Source organism: Cupressus sempervirens, chromosome 5 (genome assembly GCF_028749045.1).
Source record: "Cupressus sempervirens isolate cs-2001-9-10 chromosome 5, ASM2874904v1, whole genome shotgun sequence".
Lineage (NCBI taxonomy): Eukaryota > Viridiplantae > Streptophyta > Pinopsida > Cupressales > Cupressaceae > Cupressus > Cupressus sempervirens.
The window spans coordinates 969,331,362-969,355,376 of NC_143122.1; the positions used below are offsets into that span (position 1 = coordinate 969,331,362).

Here is a 24,015-nt window from a genome sequence, read left to right on the forward strand (position 1 = left end):
TCCTCTATCTCCTAATTTTCAACAATTTTTCCTTCTTCAATGATGGGTTCTAGAGTTGCTCCCACCATAACTTCTGCAGGAGAGGATGACGTATTTGAAATAATAAAGCTCCCTCCCTTTGGGTTGAAAGAGATATCTAGATCCAGATTCGAATAGAGCAACCCATGTGAATTTAGAGATTTGAAGTCTTTATGATTATTACATTTGTTGCATGGGGGAGGTTGTGATTTTATTAGAAATCCTACCAAAGAAGATTTCTGGTTCTAGATAATATAAAGAATTGTTTGTAATAATCCTTAACTTCTTGAAATTAACTTTAGAAAATTCCATTCCAATCAAGAGTTTAACCTTGTTTGATGAGATGAAATCATCCTCAAACCCTCTAAGGACACCCAAGGAATTACCTATTCGTTTGAGAATGAAGCTTTGTAGTAATTCAACCGGGACATCTTTTAACATCACCCATTTCATTACTTTAATATTATCAAAAGCATATGGATGAAAATTCGGTTCTCATTTTATGAATTTAAAATGATATCCTTTCAAAAAAAATTGATCTCCATGCACTAGTTTTTTCCTTAATTCTAGTGTTGCGCAATCTAAGTAAATAACATTGTTTTTAAGAATAGAAATTCTTACCTAGTCTCTGAAGGTGGATTCGAGCCAATCCCGAGCTAGGGTTCTAGAGTCTTCTCAATTCCATTTGGCAAACAGACCATTGGATTGATAATAATCCCATAACCCATTAGTATTAATGTCATTGATAATTAGGGTTTCATGTTCATTGAGGGACATTGTAGAAACCCTAGTGGGATTAATTGGAACATTTGCCTTCAAAACTTGGGACAAACTCCGGTGATCCTCAACTGAGTGTTACGGAAGGAGTGTTGAGGGATAGCCATGATAGACCTTGGGTGGGCCAAGGGGAACCGCATTGGCACCTAAAGCTATATTTGACAAACTAATTGGGAGAACCCAAATTTATTTATTAGAAGAAAATTTCTTAGGGTTTTCATCATGGGCTGCCGTCTGCTTGGTCCTTCTCCGTTTTGCGTTGAGATTCATTGAATCTTTGGCTATCGTATCAGGAGGAAGAGCAGGGTCAAGCTTTCCCCTTTGTTGAAGTTGAATGGTTCTCCATTAACGCAACAAAAGGGTTACTTGGTTTCAAATTGAACCGAGGGACCTAAATTAAGGCCACAGACCTGAGGAATGGAAGGCAACTGTTTGGAGGAATCGAAGAGGTAGCATTCCTAATTGCAAAAGCTCTTTGAAATCGCACATGAGAAGCAGAGAATCTTTGCCGAGCCATTAATATTTGAATAAATATTATGCTAATGTAAATAAGATCAATTATTTATAGTAATATATTATGATTTATTTATTTATGATTGTGTATTAGCCTAAATATATTAATTAAATTATATATATTTTATATCAATTTAATTATTATAATCATGTAGATTTCATTATTTATTTAAATAATAAGTTATTTTTATTATTATTTATTTGTTTATTAATTATATTAATATTAATAATGCATTCTTTCATCATTTTTTATTCAATATGATCTTTGAATATTAATCTTATACTTCGTTCTTAATAGATTCTGCTCCAAAAATGGGGATATTACATAAATTTTAAATATGACAGGCTTTTTGTGCAACTAAGTTGAGTTTTTTTCTAGTACTGCATATGTCGTCACATTTGGAAGTCATCTTTTAATCTCCAGTAGCAATAGTTTGAACGCAAGTCATAAAGGGGGTTTTTAAAATGCAAATACATGTATTAAAATCAAAGTTGTACACATGCAAAAGGGTTTAAATAGCTCGTCATCATTTTTTATTGATTTTTAAAAATGATTGCACATATTATAAATAGTTTGATATACATGCATATGTATTTTGCATTCCTATATGCCATTACATAGCTTTTAAATGGAACACATGTAAATGCATATGGAAAGTGTATCTTAAGTGATTTTGAGTGTAAAGTGGCGATTTTGAATCACTTTACATATATGTTTAGTTTGAAACACTTGTGAAGTGTTTCTAGAAGTTCATCATTGTTATTTACAAGCCTATGTAAGTGTAAAGTGGCAACTTTTATCCCGATTGCACACGCGTTTGGTGATAAAAATTGCCTCATTAAAAAGCCTTTATTCCCGCATTTTTCTTCCAACACTTGTGTGGCAAATTTCTAGAGCAAATGCTTGTTTGAAAGCACTTAAAAAGTGTGTTATTATTTCCTTGCTATGTCGCATTTTGCTTTAAGACTCTTGGGCGGCAATTTGGAGCATATTACATATGTTATAAGTTTTTGGTGTTTCTAAACACATTTTGGCCTCTAAGACAAATGTGTGAAGCTGGATGGTGATTTTTCTTGTGTTTGTACCGAAGCAAGGTTTGAGCAAAAATGTGCCTTGCTAAGTGCATTTTTCAGCATTCTAAGAGTTGCATTTGTAGTTTGAAAGCTTGTCTAGGAAACATTTCTGGCGGAAAACAGGTTTTGGTGATGCAAATGCAAGATTTTACACTTGCAACTCGAAGTTCGAAACCCATCTAGGGCACAAAAACAGGATTTTTATCTTATTCTCTTCATTTGAATCCATGTTTCTTCCAATCTGGGCACCGTTTTTTAGCGTGTTTGCATCTTCAAGATTACTCAAAAATTTGCAGGTTTGAATGTTTGTTTTAGTTGCTCTTTTCATGCATTTTTGTTCTCCATCTAGAAGAATTGTGAAAAATTCTCTTTTGACTCAAAAAATGCATTGATTTGGGGAAGAAATTTTCAGATCTTCCTTCCTATATAACCTTTTTCTGGATATCTTTTGTTAAATTTGAAAGCACTTAGATTTGTTTCATATTTTCTCCAAGAATTTTTGAGATTTTTTCATCAAGCATTTCTCAAGAAAAGTGGTATGTTTTTCTCGTGCAATTTTAGTGCTTAGTTTTCAATGTGTTGTATATCTTTTTAAAAATTTGAATCTTCCATTTCATTTTCAGATTTGCACGATTTTGTTTTTCATCTTTCTACTTTATCTAAATTCTGCAAGATGAATATGCAAGTATTAATGTTTGATAGCTTCAGTTGGATAAACCCTGAGACTAAACTGAAGATATATATATAGAGAGAGATATATGAATAATTAATTATTATATTAATTAAATAATAATGAATAGATATGTCCCATGAAGGGACGTGTCTCTCCATGTGTTTTCCACAATATAAGAGAGAAATTGCTGCTCTTGGAAAACATATACCGAAGAGGCAATGTTAATACATTTGCAGTGATCCTAATAAAACAACACGGTATCAGAGCAGACTGTAAATGTAAGAGAAAAAAATTAGCAAAAGGAGATTTCAATGTTATTGGCATCAAATCTCTAAAACTGGTTAGTGAATATAACAATCTAATTTGTGGATAGATTAAGGGAAGGTTACTACATCTAAGCATATTAGATGAAGAGTCTCCGATCTAAATGTCATGTCAATTTGTGCAATGCAGAGGGAACCCGAGTGGACTGCAATTTAGACTTTGCCTTCTCGGGGGTGTGTGCTTAGATCAATGATGATCAATCTCACTCACTAATGGATGTCGTCAATGCTGCTGGCCAAATCATGCACTTAAGTGAGATCTTGTTATGCTAATCCCACAAAATGGAGAGCTCGAGAAAGTAAAGACTGACAGAGTCACATGACAGAGGCTTGGGCTTCTTGTGATCACGTGCAAGACAAAGTCCAACTTGGTTGGAAGGAGCCCAGTTTGAGCATGCAGATTGGATATATATTACGAAATCTGGTCTTGTTGTCAATAGACCCCCTGTATTGACTATGAAGAGCCCACTGATTAGTCAAAGGGAGATGCTACCCGTTTTTATCCAGAGGGTCACATGGACCAGATTGGGGCCTGGGCTTGAGTGGGAGGCACTCTGATTGAATTGTTGTGTACTGGCAGTAAACTGGTAGGAAAGGCCCACATTTTTCTTGGAGGCGTGTGTTGTGTGTGTTGGCGTTGCTGTGAATGAAACAAGTAGAGCATTTTCTTGGGGTTGTTGGGATTTAAGGACCTAGTGGATGTGGGAATACCATCTTGGCAAAGGAGATATACAAAAGAAAAGGCTCACTGCAGTTGTTTTCTTCATGGTGTGGAGGATATAGCATTATAAATGGCTTGCATATATTGCAGAAGTTGTAAACCTCTAACTGGCTCACACCATTGGATATATGATGAAGTTGATCCCACTTGTACTTGCTTGTGATATTAAATTTTTTTTCATAATGCAAAATTTGCAACATCAGAACAAATAACTAGATACCATAACATATTTCACAGAATTCCCTCAGTATAATTCAATTAAGATCATTAACTGAATTTCGATGCCAATTAAGCAACTTTATGCAGTGGATTTTTTTTCAGTCAATTTTATCTTGTAAACCCTACTTGGCTGAAGTGATATATCAGAAATTAACAAGGACAATACTGAAATATAATTTGCTACTTATCACCCAATTACCCAATCTAGAAATGACATTCAATTTTGTAATTACGGATATATCAATAACAGTTGTTGTATCTAAACTAAACATTGCGATTAAGTGATTAACCATGAGATGTTTAACATAACCATTTACAACAGACCTAATTAAATCAAATACTCCTTAGTGATTGTGTCTTCCCTCCAAATTTGCTCATGTTTCTGCCTAGGTATTGCTGTGATTTTGCATAGCCTATTCTCCACACTTGGTGACAGCAGAATCTGAGCAATATCTCCTAGAATAGGTGTTTATAATAGTAGAGGAAGAAATACCGAAGCTGGCATTGGAGTGTAGGCACAAACACCCAATTATGGCACTCCAACTCACAACAAAGCTCGCCCTTGTATGCAGATTCAACTTACCAAAAAGCACGCCCAAACTTATTATTTAGCATCCAGCTGTGAAGATTATCGGCCACCAAGTTTGCCCAGATTTGTGGTGCTAAAATCAGGAACCAATTGATGAGGAGACTAAGGTTAATGATTGCCCAAATGTAGAATAAAAATTGCACTAGTGGGTGTAAATACAGTCCACTCAATTTCCAGAATTTTCCCACTTTATGAATTCTCAACACAAATTCTTCCAAATTTGCAAATTGAAATGCAATTAAATTCCCACAAAACAATGACTTCCATCTACAATCAATACTAGCGTTATAGGATTCAGCGTGTTGAGAAAAATGAGGCAAACTACCTGTAGTACATAATAAAGTAATGTTGTATCTAGCATTAAATAAGCTTTGTTGGGTTGGGTAGTTAGGAAGTGAGTTGGTTTTCCCAACCAACTGACCATTATAGTAGAACTTTGGATTATGAATGATGTACTGCTAGTATTTGGTAATCAATAAAGTAATAATATTTCCTTGCCATTCTAGTATTCTGGTACGAGTATTGGATGTTCTATTGGTACTACTGAATATAGTTTCAGAGTGCTAATTTGGTCTTGGCGTCGAGGGGGCGCTGCCCTAGCCCCCTGGACCCCAAGTCGTAGTAGATATCAGTCATGGGAGTCTGACCAGTTGAGAAGAGTTGTAGGTGTTGGCCGAGAGGCTGCCTTGGTGGATGTGTAGAGAGCTCGGGAGGAGCTAATCATCCAGTTGGAGGCAGTACAACGACACTTGGCTCAGGGTACCGAGGAATTGAAAACAGAGAAAGCAGCACAGGTGGCTATCAAGGTCAGCTTCATTAAGGAGGTAGTGGTGTGTTAGTAGAGGCTACAGGCACGGGATGAATGTGGAAGTGATGTGACAGAAGCGGATTTCTCTTGTTGTAGTCACTTTGTTAATATATTTTGTTTGTTAATTTGTTTAAGATATTTTGTAATTGTCGTCAGGAGATGACTTTTCTTTTTGGGGGGGATGGTGTCAACCGACTGGATGGTCCTGTCGGTGTTTCTGTAGCCGACGGAAGGATTGTCGTCGGTGTTTTGTATTCTGTAGCCAACGGGTAAATAGTTTGTAGCGGACATAATGTTTGTGGCCGACGGACTCCTCCGGGAAGGTTCGGAGGATAGTATTTATATCTCGTCTGGGATCATTGTAAATCATCTTCTATTACTCATCTTATGAAGCATAATGTATGTCTGGCATATGCGAATATAATTCTGCTATTCTGTTCCATTGTCTGTATGTGTCGAATTCTTTACCAGTACGGTAAACAGACTTGACAACTCTAATAATGGAATTGAGCTTGGAGTTTGTAGAAAGGTATGTTGTAGCTCATTTGTACAATATTAATTATTTCTGATATTTCTCTCTGAGTGAGAAAAATAAACCCTCTGTGATTCTAGAGATTGAGCTTGGTTCATCTCAAACCTTTGGAGCACGAAAGCCCTTTCAAACCTTTGGACCATGAAAACCCTCTTTTCAAAGTCAATTTAGGTGTTGAAGGATCTACCTTAGATTCTATTTTGTTGGAGATATCTTTCATGTATTTCTAATGCCTTCAGATTAGAGATTTTCGTAGTGTGGTTTCTTTCCATGATAGGATTGCAAGAGAGTTTGGTGTAGTGGATTGAAAGGCAATATTGATACTCAACCTTTGGTGTGGGTTTTATCCACGCTCCTAGTGTGGAGTATGATGGAGCCTCAAATTCTTGCAAAACTAGGGCCTCCATAATTCATTTCACCAGGAGATACACGTAGAAAAGGGGAGGTTATTCCTGGCATTCGTGGGGTTTATTTGATAAGACTGATTCATGTCATCTGAAAGGAAATGGTCCAGGTGATGCTCGCGAGTTTTTAGATCCCACACAATGGCTTGTAAGTTATTGGCCGCTACAACAAAGTTTTAGTATTGGTATAGGATACACAGTTGCTGATGTTGATGCCATGGAGGTCATCAATGAAACAATTTCAAAAGCAAAGGATAAAGTCAAATGACTCATTAATGCTGCTTAGGATAGGCAATTAGAGGCAGAACATGATTGAACAAGAGATGGAGTCTTTTCAAAGCAGAGTCGATCAGGTGTTGAATAAGGCCCATGATGATACATGAAGCAGTGCATAGATGTTTTGTAACAGAAGTGCAATATTTGGAGTCAAATAGGTGGTGGTTAAAAACAGGTTTCTCCCAGTGGTGATAACTCATAGCCTATGCATGTAAATCTGAAGATGCTTAATTGGAATGACCAGAAAAATTCCAAATTGATCCAAGGAAATGATCAGATATGCATTCTATGGAGACAGTAGAAGAAATTAATAAGTTACAGAAAAAGCTAAAGGCCTTTCCTGGTGATGATCATATCAGTTGAGGCTCAGATGCCACTCTTCAATTTCTACTGCACAGTACATTCACAAGAAGAAATACCAGTTTACAAAAGAAATATTTGAATGGAAGGATAGTGAGATTAAATCACGTTTCTTTCAGTTGTTTTTTAAACAGTGCCAATAGAATTGAATTGTTCGGGACAAGCAAAAATGTTGAAACTTGAAGTTGATTTCACAGGTGTGAGAACACTTTGATATTTGCGAGATTGCAGATTGTGAGTTGATTTTTATGGTAAGATAGTTTTTCACAGAAAAGTGAAGATATAATAATAAAGACAAAAGAGAAGCCTATAAAACAAAAATTCAGAAATAGAAAACTTGTCCTATCTCTATTTCATCTTATTCACCTTGTTCATTCAAAGGAGGACTCAGTGATGATGTATTAGAGGATAAAAAGTCATATTGCCACATCAACAAGAATATATGAACATGATGGAGAAGTTTGTAAGTTTTTAGGCTGTCAACAAAGTGTCAGAGATATAGAAAAACAAACAAGACTATATCTTAACGGAAGATACCATGTCATGCTGTTGGGACACAGAAACATTGAATCAGCACCAGTGTCTTATTCAGTAAAAGAATCAATAAATATATACCATGAAATGGACATATACGGCTTATGTCTCAACATATTATCTAACAAAGATTATATATGTTTGCAAGTGGCTGAAAACCAAAAAAAAATGAAGGGGAACAGTCTGAACGAGAGATGAATACCACAAGAAACAAAAAATCGACGACATAGAAACTTATTTATATTATTAGTGCCATTTATCATTAGATAAGCTTATTCTTGATGCAAGGTCCTTTGGCAATATCCAGTGACAGAAACTAAAGACATCATTGATTGCACGATGGCATCTCTCAAATATTCATGTGTTTGATGGCAGCAACAGGGAGTTTTATTTGACTATTGGGAAAGTCTTAAGCAGATTTTGGACTGTCAATATGAAACAATGATTCTGCCAGAAACAATATACTCAATGATTAAAATTAGCAGCAGTTTGAAAAGTCAGAAGTTTGCCTTGTGTGATGAACTGAAAAGTGGTTGTTCAAACCTGGAGATGCCGTGTGTGAAGTCAGAGACGGTATTTACTTCAATATTCATTTGACACTAAACTATCGATCAAATGATGGTGAACAGCAGCAACTAGCAAGAAAATACAAAACAGAGTTATGATAAAAACAAAACATTATAAGTATTCTGGAATTAATGGCTTACAGAAACAAAGATGATTATTTCTTAGGCAGCGACAAAGAAGACACAGAGGCAGTGATGAGACTGTAGTATGTGGACACATCAGTCTTGTAACATCCTGTTTACCCGGGTCTAAAATAACAATTAACATACTTAAAGAAAATATAGTTGTCACTTTGTTTCATAGGAAGACAGTTATATCATTCAGGTTCATGTGAATAAGATTTACCATTTTAATTAGTTAGACAAAATTTCTTAACTAAAAACTTAAAACACCATCAAATGAAATTACTACAGAAATTGAAAACCACATACCTCGAAAACTGAGATCGAAATCAAAACTAGGGATGCTTCTGCAACCACCTGGGTTAGTCCACAAATACCAGTATAACATTATAACATGACAACTATCATCTAAAAAACATTATCTCAAAAATCAAATGACAATTAATTACCACTATATTTAAAATTAGGGCATAACATACCACTATATCAGTTAGGGTATCATTTACCATCGGTTCATTTAGGGCTTTTGATACTGCTAATTCAAAGAGGGCTTCCAATACCACTGATTCCAATAGGGCTTCCGCTACCACGGATTCAATTAGGGCTTCTGCTACCATGGAATCAATTAGGGCTTTTGAGCCCACTGTATCACTTAGGGTTCTAGTCATCACTCAATCAATTAACGCTTCAGTTTCCCTTCCTTTCGATTACTTAACTATGATAGTATCTCAAGATTAGAAATATACTTATATTTGATATTCATATAATTGAAAAACAATCCATGAATCTATCTTTTGTATATAGGTGTAAAATAATGGTAACAATGAATTAACTCAATTTAATCTTACCTCCTCATAAATAAAAGTGATAATACTTGTTTCCGATAAACAATTGAATGCATAGCTTATCTCTGTCTGACACTTGACTGACATCTTGGGGAGAGGTGAAACATTGTTAGGGGCTTAACCACCCAACCTCAGACCAAATTTTATCCCCACACAATCTCTAACGAGAAAGGCCCTCCCTACCTGAAACAGAAAAGGGTCATCTTGCCATCCATTGGGCTTCCTGGTATTTATCCACACCACAAGACTTGACGGCAGGAGTTACAACAATAGGATCAAGTATGAGCTATTAAATATTCATTATTCAAATCTGGTTTCTTGATTTTGTTTACAAATTAAATCTTCACCTCTTCACCATTCATTGGTCTCTTTGCCAGGTGAATCCTTCAGTGTTCAGAATCCACGAGTATTCATAAATACATGGTCATACATTCATGTTTTTATAGTTATCATTTGAATTTCCATAATTGATGTTAATCTTAAGGATATTAGATGAAGATCTACGATGAACTCTATATTAAGCTGGAAACCAACAGCAAGGTATTATAGACTAATCTCAACCTAGCAATGTATAACCGGCTATGGTTGAATATTCAGTTCAGGAAAGAAAGAAGTTATGAATATGAAAACGGATTTGCATGATTATCAACTCTATCAATAGTATTTGGCATTAATCAAGAAGGATGGACTATGAATCATAAATGCATTTGATATATTACTATAGTTTCCATCTTCCAAATTCATAACTAAGACAATCTTAGGGTTATTAGTACATCAAGTGACATGATGTCAAAACCCTATGAAGTTCCGACTAAGGAAGCTATGTTTTTAAATAATGCATATTCCATTCAGACCAGTAATTAATTCCAACAACAGTATTATCATTAGTAAGGGAAGATGTACAAAACAGAGCACAAAATGAACACACCAACCATGGAAAGGAAAAACTGGTATTGCTTTGACTTAGATCTCAATAGTGGAACCAAATTATTAAATACAATAGTCAACAGAGATAGTATTGAAAATTATTGAACATCAGTACTAGTGCAATATGGAGACCTTTCCTAATCTCCAACTACAACAATCTAGCATCAAAACTGAATGAATTTGTTAATAGATAAATCCCTGTGGTATGAATGCATAGCACTCACCATACCCGTAGCCAAATTCACAAAGATGCAGCAAACTCAAGTGAGAACAAAATTGATTGTCGTTCCCATTGATATCCAGCAGCAACAATTTGGTATTGTTTCCTCGGCAAATAGAAAGCATGGATGACACTGATACCATTAATATGGGATGCTACGCTGACTGAAAATGGTTTCCACGCACTATAATTTAGTCTCCCCGCGCTTCCGAATATATTGAGCACGAATTAATGTAAAACCTGATAATTATTCCTTTTCCATGGATTTACCACGCACTAGGTACACAGTCTAGCATTCTCTCAATAGTAGAAACCATGGATGTTATATTGATGAAAGAAAGCCGAACCATGAGTAAAGGTAATTTCATTTTTCACCACTAAAAAGGCTAAACATTTATGTTGGCATTCTATAGCCCCTGGCTCTACTCACGGATTCCAATATAAGGAACTACCTGTGACTTCTTGGCTTCCAAAACATAAAAGATGTAAAACCATTCGAATTCCCAATTAATAAATCGACTATGAAGAGAGAAAAGAATAAAACCAAATAAGTTGGAAAGAAGAATTGGAAGATTATAATTTGAAAATTATAATAATTCAATTATTATAATTTGAACATTATTATAATGTACAACTAAACATCACTTATTAAATTATTAAATGATAATGGTGCCAAATCATTTAATAATTAAATGCACGTAATTAAATATTTATTAAAATAATATGATAAAAGATAAATTAAAATCCTTTAAGATACTTTATATATTTAAACCTAATTATTTTAATTAAATTATTTATTTAAATAACTCATGCAAGTGCCACAGATGTATCTTGTTTCAAGTTGCTAGGTCCTCTACCCATCTGCCCAGTGATGGTAATGCTCCTGCCTAATTCTTATCTGACAATGCTTTCACCCGTTCGACGTGTTTCCTGCAAGGAAATCCCCCTTAGTTAATTTATATCATCATAATAAATTATTTAATCATAATTAATCATAATTGTTAACCATCTTCTCAATTCCATGAATTTGTGATTAACGATTAACTAGCATGTTATTTTCACTTGAAATCATAATGACCAACTATCTTACCATTTCGCCAGATTATAACAAATTTAACTACCAACTGACTTCATGTGAACCTCAACGGCTATATTTCAAATTAGGTCAAAAATTGGGATGTAACAAGTTTGGCATGACGAAAAAAGGCAAACCTTAACATTGGAAATCTACTTGAAATCAAATCATAATCCCTCGGTGGTTTTGATGATTTATGATGAGGAGCTGCAAGTCATACGATTAATTATCAAGTTTAATGTCGATAAGTAGGAGATAATTTCCACAATAAGTCAAATTGTGATATTGCTATCAGGATTTAACTGTGTGATTTTGAGTCAAACTCATTGACCCATGTTTCATGAGTCGTGATTCAACATGAATCCATCTCTCATGAGAATAAATGGGGCACTTAGCACTCATTATATCTAGGTGATGCTCACAGGGGTGAAGTGCGATGAATTATATGAAGATGAAATAAAAATCAATCAATAAAGTAGTAGATGGAATAGCACTGTCTGTCAGGGTTGTACATAAAGATATGAAGAAAGTTTGATTCTATTTGCCCAAACTGGATAAGAGACTAGTTTGCAGTTTATTTTGTGAATGTGGGTTGATGTCTAAAGTCTTGAAGTTCAATATTCTGCCATATGCATAACTCATAAACACTATTGCCTTTATTTAAATAATATTCATTTCACAGATAAAAATACCAAAGCATTCATTTAACTTTATTTCGATCAAGGATTTTTGCCAGGTTAACAACTCACAAGATTTAAATTCGCTATAGAAAAGCTTTGAACCCAGTCATAAGGAGGTTTACCCGCCTACGTTTAGCGACGCCTAAAGTGCAGTGAAATTAAATCAGGAGGTTATTCCTGTTCGTGGGCCAAAACTGATTGAGTAGTGCGGTTAGAGAATTGGCAAGCTCTTGGATTTCCAATCTGTGGTTTTGAGAGCCAATAGTGATTTTTTTCTTTTGGCAAGAGGATGCGTTATTGGTGTAGGAGCACCTTAAGTACAAGAACATGAGAAGTTTAAGAGTCCTTATATGAGATATTTAAATCCATTTGAGTCATTTATATTGCATTTGGGTCAAGATGTAAAGGCTATGAAGCCATTTTTGTCATAAATTGTAAAAGTTGTCAATTTGTCCTAGTTGCCCTAGTAAGATCATGAATTGGTCAAGAGGTCAAAATATGTTTATAAACCCAAGGAAGGGTAAAAATATTGTAAATGGTGATTAATATTCCATTATGACATGTTTGTAAGGTTGGAACTTGTGAGGTCAAAATTTCTAAAATGTAAAAGTTACTTAAATGTTGCAACTTTAAAACTTTGCAAAAAGTACAAAAAACGGTTAAAGAATGTAATAAGTTAGTTCAAAAGTTGGTTGGGAAGTTCTTAACTATCAAAAATCATATAAAAGCATTGTAATGGTCGTTGCAAATCAATTAATGAGAATAAGGAAAAGAAAAAATCATTTTGGAGCAATTTTGGTGTTTTCTACTATTGCTATTTTGATTGGTTTTTTGGATCTGTGTTGGTTTCTAGGCCTTGTACGGCCATGCACAGCCTAAAAACCTTGAATAATCTGTATATTTTGATAGTGGTATGAATTATCTTTCTTCTCTCTTTGGTTTGGAGTAATTTCATTAAGTTTTGAGGAAGTTATGATCATTTTGGTGAAAAAAGTTGTTTTCAGATTTGAGAACTCTTGCAAACAGTCATGTTGCAGCCTTTGGTATGGATACATATGGATTGTTAAAGAACTCTAAATGGATTCATTGGAAAGATATGTGAATTACCTTCCATTTCCTCTTTGTTTGAGATGGTTTTATGCAGATTTGTGAAAGTTATGAAGATTTGAGTGAAAATGGATTTTTAAATGCCTTCAATGGTGTTGTGGGCAAAGATTTGTGCTTATACAATGATTTATGAATTGGAAAAATTAATGGATTATATATTTGTAAAATATACTCACAAATGGATAATTTGGAATTGGTTTGGTGTCATTTGAAGTTGGTTTCTAAAAGATATTGGATGCCCTAGGTAGGGTTATATGTTTTACTTCTGGTTTATGACAAAGAAAATGGGTCTAGGTGCAGACAGCATAATTTTTAATTGGTGTACTGGATTGTACTGAGATTTGGATATGTTTTAATAAGTCTAATTTGGAACAATTCCACTAGAGGGTTTTGCAAGAAGACGTTTATAACAGAAGTTATGAATAATGGAATCAGATATAGAAATCAGGATATGCAAATGGAGAAGGGTTGTTTTTGTATTAAAACATGTTGTCTTTTACCTCGTAAGATGCCTTTATATAATGAAATTATTGAGTTGATGATGAAAGGATCAGAAAGGATACTATTATTTATTTATTTTGTAGGATGCTCTGCATCAATTATCTTTGGCAGGGTTTGTGTCAAGGGTTTCTTACCTCCCTTGGCCTAAAGCTAGCTTTGCAGCTGTGGAGATTCGGTAAATGTTATCAACTGGGCATTGGGGATCAGATACATTGTCTTAATTTATTTGTGTGGTCTCCTACTAGTGGTGTGAAGGGTATTTGAGCACTATACTGCTGTTCTTATCATGATGTATTTTTCTGTGGTAAGATTTGGTTGGGATGTCAAAGTAAGGGCTTTTCCTTGAGTGTGGGAGCTTCATTGACTTGTATGAGGCCCTTTTCAGTCTATTATTGGTGCTTATAAGATTACTTCATCTCCATAGTTGAAGATTCTTTTTGTGTTTTCCTATATGGGCAGCCTCCAAGGGCAGTTCAAGTTGATTGAGACATTGCTAGCCTTTTGGTGACAACATTTGCTTCGAGTTTTCTACATTTACATGACTGTTTTAAGGGAGCAGAACCAATCTTCCATGCACCTTTCTCTTTGTGCTCTGTGGGTGCATGTATTCACTGCTGTATGACATTGTTTAATCAGCGTGCAAAGGAAGAATATTTGCAGCCCTGTGCTAGCATTTGATGAAATAAGGTCAGAATTTTACATTATATTTCAAATCTGAGTTTGTATTTTTATCTTCTGTAATTGCTTAGAGATTTACTTCAAAGAATCTTTTATGCTGAAAGAAAGTTTTGTTCGGTTTCTATTGTATTCTCATTTCTTTGTAAATCTGAAAAATACTAAATCTCATCATACACACAAGAAATAATGACAAAATACCTTCATTGCTTAGTGAATGAAGTGTAAAAAATTAGATTGCAATTTGGGGTAGCTTATTACATTTGATTTTTTTGTTGCATTGCGACTGATCTACTTGGAGAGGATGACATTAAGTTTCATATTTATCAATTTTTTTTAGCTTCTTTGTACTATGAGACATTAACATTTTCAATATGTACTTAAACATGTGCAGGTGGACCCCTTCTGCAAATGGCTACAAATTACCTGAGCCCATTGTACTTCGTTGTCAGAAATGTCTGTGAAGTAATGGCCACTGAGGAGCGTTGTGATTTGGCTTTTGAGTTTGGAGATGGGCAATTACAGCTTCTTGATCTCCCTGCAAACTTTCCAAAGCCAGGTAGAGATTATTTTAGTTAGTTTCCCTATATTTTCATTGGTTGGATTTCTTTCTAATGGTTCTTGTATTTCTTTCACTTTCAGCTGTTGTACATCACTCCAATTGTAATCATATTTAGTTGCATTCCAAACAGAGATAACATAGTCTGAGGTGTTAAATATATATGCAAGATCAGTTTACTCACAATTCAAATAAAATCGATGGAGTGGCGGACATCATTGTTAATTATTTTCATGTGTGGTTCTTAAGGGCTGTTCATTCCAGACAGGGTGGGTCATTTCATTTGATCTTTGAGACGACAGCACATCATATGGCTCATGACATTTGGATTTTGTTATTGTTTCCTTATTAGAATATGTTATCGGGGAAAACGTTTCTGAATGTCACCATTTAAATTTGAATGGCACAACTTTAATTGTATCTTTTCAAATTATTCTCTCATACTTAAAGAAATCACATATAACCCATGCAAACTCTTTTGATTCTACAATTTTACTGATAGGATAATCTTGAGTCTCCTAGAACTACTTATTCCTCCTATATTTGATATTATGTTTTTAAATAGAAAGATACAATAAATTTCTCTAACCTGTAGGAACAACCACATCCTCCTCTATATATAGTTGTGTTCAGCAGCCAGAATTGTATCACAATGAAGCAGGATATATATAAAGATATAAGATTCTGAAACACTCTAGCTCTGAAGTTGTTCTCTGTTTAGAACATCCATCTGGAAATGTTTCTTAGCCTTATTCAAATAGGTACTTGTCTGAATCAGTTTCTAAAATCTGCTGTTTTTGTCAAATTGAAACTTGGACCGAACTCAAAAAATATATCAGATTACCAGGGGTTTCAAATGGGGGAAAACAAAGGTCTATGTCTTCTACAAGGCAATTGGATTCATGTTACACAAATTTTAGAACAGAATCTGGCATTGATGTCAAATATAGTTTTTTGCCTCAAGTGTAGGCTAGTGTGACTTAAATAACTCAACCTTCTCCAAAAGATACATGGTTGCCACTTTCTAAATTCAGAGAGTTGTTTTAACTCCCATATATTAAATTTCTCCAGGAACAGCAATCAGCAGCAATCATCTAGTTAGGAATGGGTATTTGACTCCACAAACCACTTTGTCTGGGCAAACTATTCTTTACCGATGCAGTGTTCACTTTTTCTAGCGGATGCAACTGAAACAATAGATTCCACCTTGTGTGGGTGATAGCTTATCTTCTCCTTATCATTGTCTCTTATCACCTCTCCTATATAAGGAGGCCTATTATGTACATTTAAAATCAATCCATTGGATGTCAATCAAGTCCATTATCAATAATAGCATTCTTGCATCTTCATGCAATTGTCTTGCCAATCTCTTGTGGAAGTTATCTTGGTCTTTCATTTGATCCTAGGGGTGTTGTAGAGTCACCTAAAACTCTAACAATCCACATGGACATTGCTCAAACCGAAGCATGAATCAAACTTTGTCTACTCAACACAGTTATGGACAAGATAGTCTCTTCAATGCACTTGACTTTGTTTGGAAGAATCTTTGCTTCAAGACCTACAATAGACATGGTTTGTAGGTGGGCCAATGGACGACGGAAACCAGAGGGAAGTATCAGTATTTCTGCTATGCCTAGATGCTTGTTTTTTGTTTGGATTCACTTCTAAGGAAGATCTTCTGTATGGTAAACACTCTCTTGCTCTAGCCAAATGGAAACGTGGGTTTGATCCATTTCTAAAACTCAACAAAATGGCTCATGCTTGGTCTACAACTGGAATTTTGGGATTAGGATGTCTTCCATTGGATAGGGAACTCCTTTGGACATTCTATTACTGTTGATATGGTAACTCTAGCCCAAACAAGGTTGGTTTTTGCTCATTTTTGGATGAATGTGGCCATTAAAAGGCACTCACTAATTTCATCACTTTGAACTTGAAGTCTAAATGGGGTAAATGGACTCAAGCTTTAGTCTAAATGGGGTAAATGGACTCAAGCTTTAGTTTATGACAACGCTACCCCGTTACTGTCAAAAATGTGCGAAACACGGTCATACTATTGTAGAATACAAAGCCCCAATACCAAAGGAACCCAAAATGAAAGAAGTCTTCCTCATTGGTGGTGGATGGTAGTGCCAAAAAGCTCCTAGATCCTAGGAAAGGAAATATAAAACCTAATTTTGATGAGTTAGAAGATTGCTTGGTTATTGAGGGTATATTGGACTTGGACTAGAAGAGAATGAGAATAATGAAATGAGGATGGGGTCTCAGGGTAATCTAGAGGAAGGTGAAATCTTATCACAACAATAGGGGCTATGAGCTTGTCCTCTCTTCGAGTCACCCATTTCAGTTTTGTAAGGTAATAAGAAGTTTTCTTATTGTCCTTCACCTAGTAACACTTCTTTTGACATCAACTTGTGCTCGAGTGTTTCTGGAAATGTTGTTACTGAGATTTTGCAACAGAGGTAGCGATTATCACCCCTGTAAAACCTGATAAAACAAATGAAGCTCCCACTAACACCCATCAACCCTCTTCAGTGGATGTGGTTGTTGAGGAGGTGACTAAAATGGTGATTTCAACTCCAGATGATAAGCCCTCCTTTCTTTCGCGACAAGTTGAGGAGGGCAAAGAAGAATGGTAGACGCAAAAAAGGAAAACAACCACGAAAATTGATGTTGGTTTAGAAAATAAGGTTGGTAGGCCTCCAGAAGGAGTATCAAGGCAAAAAGCTACATAGGGATATTGCAAATGGTAGGCAATATACCCTAGATGTATCTTACCGCAATAAAAAATGAAGTTCCTATCCTAGAACATGAGGGGGCTAAATAGTCCTAAGAAACAATTTTCTTTTAAGAAATGTACTATAGACCTAAAAGTTGATGGCCTAATTCAGGAAGTTAAAACACCTTATTAAGCTTTCTCTTTAGTGGCTAATAGAGCTACTTGGGTCGCCTTACTTTTACTGAAGCAAATAGAGCTTTTGGCCAAGGTCTTACTTTTACTATACTGAAGCAAATAGAGCTTTTGGAGGAATTGCTACTATGTGAGATCCGAACAAGGTTACTCGAGAAGCTATGTTTTTTCTCGTTGCTATCTTGTTGTTACTGCTAAATTGGAAACTTGTATATGGTATCTTTTCAACATTTATGCACCAAACTCTCACAGAGGTAAAAAAGTTCTATGTGATGAAATTGTTTCTCTAATAATGATTGATAAAAAAGCTTTGTATATGGTTGTTGGAGACTTCAATTCCCTCATTTTCCCATCTGAGAAGCTGGGTGGCTTAATGAACTACAATGACTATATGAATGACCTCTCCGGCTTAATCAACAAATACGAAGAAAGAAAAACAAACTGCAATAACTATATGATTGACCTCTTTGACTTCATCAACAAATACTAGGAAATAAAATCATTCAATCTAGGTAAGGTTGAATAGACTTGTTTCTATGGGGTGGGATTTGGGTTGTAATACCTCACTTACTTCCCTCTCTAGAATGATATCTAACAACCCTATCCTACTTCAATGGATAAATAAACCATTCTCTGACCCCGCATCCATTCCGCTTTGAAATCATGTGGACAACTCATTCGAAATTCTGTGATTGTATTACACACTGGTGGAGATCCCCGGTTCAAGGATCTGCTGTGCAAATTATATCCTAGAAGCTTGATATCATCAAAGGGAAGTGAAAGGATGTTTCACATCCTATTTTGGGGATATCTTCAAACACAAAAGGGAGTATAAAGACAAATTTATTTGCTTTCAAAACTTGATGGCTAATGGTAACTTGACTCAAGCGTTGCATGAAGAAGAAGAAATGTGGAGGAAAAGTGGAAGGATAATCCGAAGAAAGAAGAAATATATTGGGAATACCATCAGCTGATTTCTAAATGAATTCAATCAACAGATTACTGATGAAGTTAAAATTGGGGAGCTGGCTGTAAATTATTTCAAACATGCTTTTGGTGACCATTGGGCTGACCACTCTGATGTTCGAGACAGACTGTTAATCCACTTTCCTATTGTTATTTAGTGAGGATGATATCAAGTAACTATTGGCTACAATCTCTAAAGAGGAAACTAAGGCTGTGATGTTTTCTATTGGGGTGTATAAGGCCCTTGGGCCAGATGACTATCCTACTTTTTTTCAAGAATTTTGGGATGTTAGCTATGATGTGACCATGGCATTAGAGATTTCTTTAGAATGTGAAAATCACTGAAAAATCCGTATTTATACCTACATTGCTCTAGTCCCTGAAATCATGTACTCGAGGTGTATGACAGATTTTAGACCTATAGGTCTGTGACACAATGTATAAGGTTATTCCTAAAGCATTGGTCAACAATTGAAATCTTTTCTTGATAAATGCATCAACAACTGCCAATAGGGCTTTGTTCTGGGTAGACATATTCTTGATGCTACTATTGTAACTCACGAAATAATCCATTCGATGGAAAAAAGTCGAAATCAAGGTATGGCTTTTAAATTGGATATCTCGAAGACCTACGACAGAGTTGGGCAACAATTTCTTTACGAGGTTTTAGCCAATTTAGGGTTCAGTGACAAGCTGATTAGAATTATTCTAATTTATGTTGATAGTCAAATATTTCATTTTATTTAATGGCATATCATGAGGATTTTTTTAAATGGAAAAGGTATTGGACAAGGGGATTCCTTATCTCCCTACTTGCATGCTGGCATAGGTTCTTAGTAGGAATATTTTGAACTTATCCAACATTGGTAGAATCAAGGATATTAGACTAGCCTCTTCTCTTCCTCAGTCTGTTCTACAATAGTTTGTGGATGATACCTTTATTTTTGGTAGATCTTCTACTATGGAAGCCAGAGAATAGAAGAGCCTCCTCCAAGACTATGCCTGTGCTTCTGGTCAATGTATAAAGTACTAGGAAAGAAAAATATATTTTTTCAATAAGAAGGTGGATCATCTAGTTAAAATCAAGGACATTTTGGGTTGTCAATGTGCCAATCTATGAGATACTTATCTGGACCTTCCATGCATGGTTAAGGAGGTAACTCCAACCTTCTGGAATAACATTCTATAAAGGGTTCAGAGGAAATTTTCTGGTTGGAAAAGCAAGCTCCTCAATAGTGCTGGTAAACTGCAACTGCTCATTGCTTACCTCTAGGGAATAATGTTTTACTTTCTCTCCCTTTTGAAAATTACAGGAGCTATGGCACACAAACTTGACAGAATCCAAAGAACCTTCCTGTGGACAGGTATGGAAGAGAAGAAAAGAGTCTTGTCAATTGGGGCATTTTATTGAAGTTTGATCATATTTTTACATAGAAGGAATTTCATTTTAATTTCAGATCTATGTATGTAGCTTCAATGTTGATGTTATAAGTCTTCACAATTTCACAATGATGATTCTTATATACCGATCACTATTTAATATCAATCTTTTCTCATATTAGTGCAGATATAAATATGAGAGAATTAATCTAAAAATCGATCCTATAAATCTATAATTAGACTGATGTAGTGTGATCCTAATGAATAGCAACGTCTGATTTAATTTCTCTATAAGATTCTTGTTTACCGTATAGGGTAAATGGATACTTAACGGATTCAGTAGATTAAGATGTAACACAAAACAAGGGCTTTATTCATATATGCAATATGCAATTCCAAGTACACATTTACAATGATAATGATGATCCAATAGTCCCTTCGGATGATGTACATATACTTTCCCGAAGGGGTGACTCAACCATCACATGCCTCCATCCGAATCTCCAAGGCTGATTGCATCATTTCAGCAATCTCTCCAAGCTCCTTCTCTTTCTCTGCTGCCACTTGCTCCTTCTCTGCTACTAACTACTGTAGCTGACTCTGTTGGGCCAAAAATGCTGTCCTCTCGGACTCCCAGGCTGCTCTCTCCGACTCCCAAACTGCATTTTCTGCAACCATTTCTGCCTTTATTGTTGCTACCCTAGTAGCTAACTCCTCCTGAGCCCTCTCTGCTGCTGCCTAATCTGCCTAGCTCCTCCAAAGGGCATAATAAGCATCCCTGTATATTCGGACTATCTCCTCAATCAGAGTCTCTATGCGCTCTCCATACTCGTCTCCCTTGTAGTGGCCCAATCCTGGTGCATCTCCATAGTCTCTACACTTGGCCATCTGTGCTCCTCAAAACAAACTGTAAAGGCCGCTGCACATCCCACTCTCATGAAGGATGTGACGCTCTCCAGCTCCTTTACCACCGAGTCCAAGGCAAGTGTCTGTGCAAAGGCCGCCGCTTGGTGAGCATGAGTCGTTACATCAGCTAGAAATTTCTCAACAAACTCTCCCATTGATGTCTCTCGTCACAGCTAGGATGTCGATTAATATCCCACATAACCATTCCTGTGCTTTTTAATTGAAACATGGAGTACAAAGAGTCTGATTTTGCATACAAAGAGGCAAGAGCATTATAGATACACTGAACGACATCAACACATGTTGTCAAGAAACCACGTCAGTTATATGAGACACATTATCACCTTTGTTGGTGCCATGACAAGCAACACAATAATATTAAAGGTGCAAAATGTGTATATATATAAGTTTCTTCTGTAGATGCATATATGATGGCATGAACACATTGTCGAAGAGTAATTATGAAGAAGGCAACAACACATAGCATCACAATATAACTGATGTCTTCACTGCAAGGATGAAAGAAACAGCAATGCCTCCACATAGTCATGGTGCACTTAAAGATTCATGGAGAAAGATTTGATGTAAAGGACCAGCTGTAGCTTGAACACTCAAAATGAATTGCAGCTGGCTACTTTCCAATAAGAAACAATGAAAGGAGAAACAAAATCATCTTCGCATCCCCACTTCAATAAAACATAGAAACAAGAACATTGCAGATAATAATGAGTGTATTTCTAAGAAGAACTCAAAGTAGATAAGCTCTGAGAAACCAAAAGGGTCAATATAGATAAGAATGATTTCTCTCGCAGCTACCAAAACTCCAGTAAGAATAATTTATCTCGCTGCTACCAGAATTTCAACACTTACAGAGCCTAAAAAAACTTATGAAATTGCAACAGATACATGAGCTAGAGAAAAGAGACTTCCTTAAATGTTATCTAACCTGACTCTGATACCATGTTAATGTTTAGGCCAGAAATAATGATAAATGGACAATAAGGAAAAAGTTGAAAATTTAGGTGCAAAGGAAACAAAAAATTATCTTGAGAAAACTCTTCTACTTAAAGGGAAAAACTGGGCCACACCAGAAATTTTTCTCTTTTATTGATAATAAAATGTTCAAGTACAATGCTTTCCACTTGATAGTAGTTGATACAATGCATAAGCAATCACATATGTATATAAAATTGAGACTCTTCATATCACAACCGAAGGTCTCTTAAATTTCTAAAAACAAGTCTCTTTATGTTTCCAAATGTATGACTCTTTACATGATACATGTCTTTTCATATAATATTATGTCAGATATTATCATAAATATCTTCTCCGACCCTTGACACAATATAGATGCATTTTATCAATAGAAAAATCAGAGATAAAGATTTCTATCACAGCTGCAATCTTTAGCAGACCAATGAGCGATTCACTCTCTATACTGTTTTCTTTTAAAACCCCAAGATGGGTTTTCTTCAGGGAAAACTATGTTCTAGTTTGTGTGTGTGTTTCCTGTGTTTATTTCTGCAATTGTTAGTGTGAAAACCTTTGTTTTCTTTATTTACAAATATTTTAGTTGTTTTGATATCCTTTATTAGGTGGGTGCAGTGCTTATTAAGGATTATACACACACACACATTATAGTAGTAATGCTCATCACATTCTTATCACAGTTCTAAGAAATTGGGCCATCCAACATATTAATGAGATGGTCCATCTGCACTGTGTTGCTTCTTATTTAAAGTATTTTGCTAAATAAACAGCATGCAAATCTTGTTTTTCAGAAGATAAATAATCTTGATACAGAAATTTGACTGTTATAATTTACTTACTGCTGTGCTAATTGCAGAAATAATATTGCTTAGTTAGTACTTTTGTCAGAGCAAGATAATGCACATGGACATCACAAGTTTCTTTCTAATATGCATGTGATAAAGAATCTTGTATATATTCAAATGTTAATTATTAATTTTTTTTGATTAACAGCATGCTATGTGTTTTCCTTGTCATACAGCTAAGAACCTATGGCCTTTTAATGATGAACTTGTAGTTTACATACGCTCTGCTGGACCAAGTGTTTTGGTTGGTCAAGTATGGCAAGAAGGCAGAAAGCTAGAGCAGGTACCTCAAAAATTTCTAGGGGAGCTCATACTTATCAAAGATTATGTCAAAGAAGTAAGTTCTGCAGCCAACACAGCCACATGATATCCAGGGGAGACCTATCTTCTTTGTACATATAGCAGAAGATTAGCCTACAATGGTATGTATATCATCTTAGATATTGTATGACACGGGTTTTCTGCGAAGATACAAGAACTTTGGCTTCATTAGTTTATTCTGATATTAGCTCATGGCATTCATGAAATAACTATTGTCAAGTTTTGATCACTGTACATTTGACTATATAACTATGAACTCATATTGGTCAACACTGACTGCACATGATGGTGGAGATATAAAATACAGGATTGTGTTGCAAGTAGTAGCATGTTTCCATAATGTACATTTTTGTCATTCTAATGGGTCTGTGCAACTCCAAATGTTCTTTAAAGAAGTGTAAGATTTTTTTGGCAACTTAGCTACTAGAGTGTGAGTTGTACTTAAAAAAGGATATTTAGCGCTCTTGCTTTTGTATCTCTCCATTTTATTTTTCCAGCATTAGGTAGCAACTATGTCATTTTGTTTCTCAATTTCAATGGCTGTTTGCAAAGAAATGTGATTAATGGAGAAAGAATCAATAACATTAGAGATTTGTC

At 35.4% G+C, this 24,015-nt stretch overlaps 1 protein-coding gene across 1 annotated transcript in view; it reads left to right on the top strand.

The window, feature by feature from the left end:
* LOC149559178 (WD repeat protein) overlaps positions 1 to 23,741 on the top strand; it is a 126,603-nt gene extending 102,862 nt beyond the window's left edge. Inside the window, exons 7-8 of the mRNA XM_089833092.1 lie at positions 14,935 to 15,099; positions 23,274 to 23,741. Coding sequence (XP_089689218.1) covers positions 14,935 to 15,099; positions 23,274 to 23,464 — 356 coding nt within the window. The 3' untranslated portion in view covers positions 23,465 to 23,741. The remainder of the gene's footprint in view (positions 1 to 14,934; positions 15,100 to 23,273) is intronic.
* Positions 23,742 to 24,015: the final 274 nt, after the last annotated feature.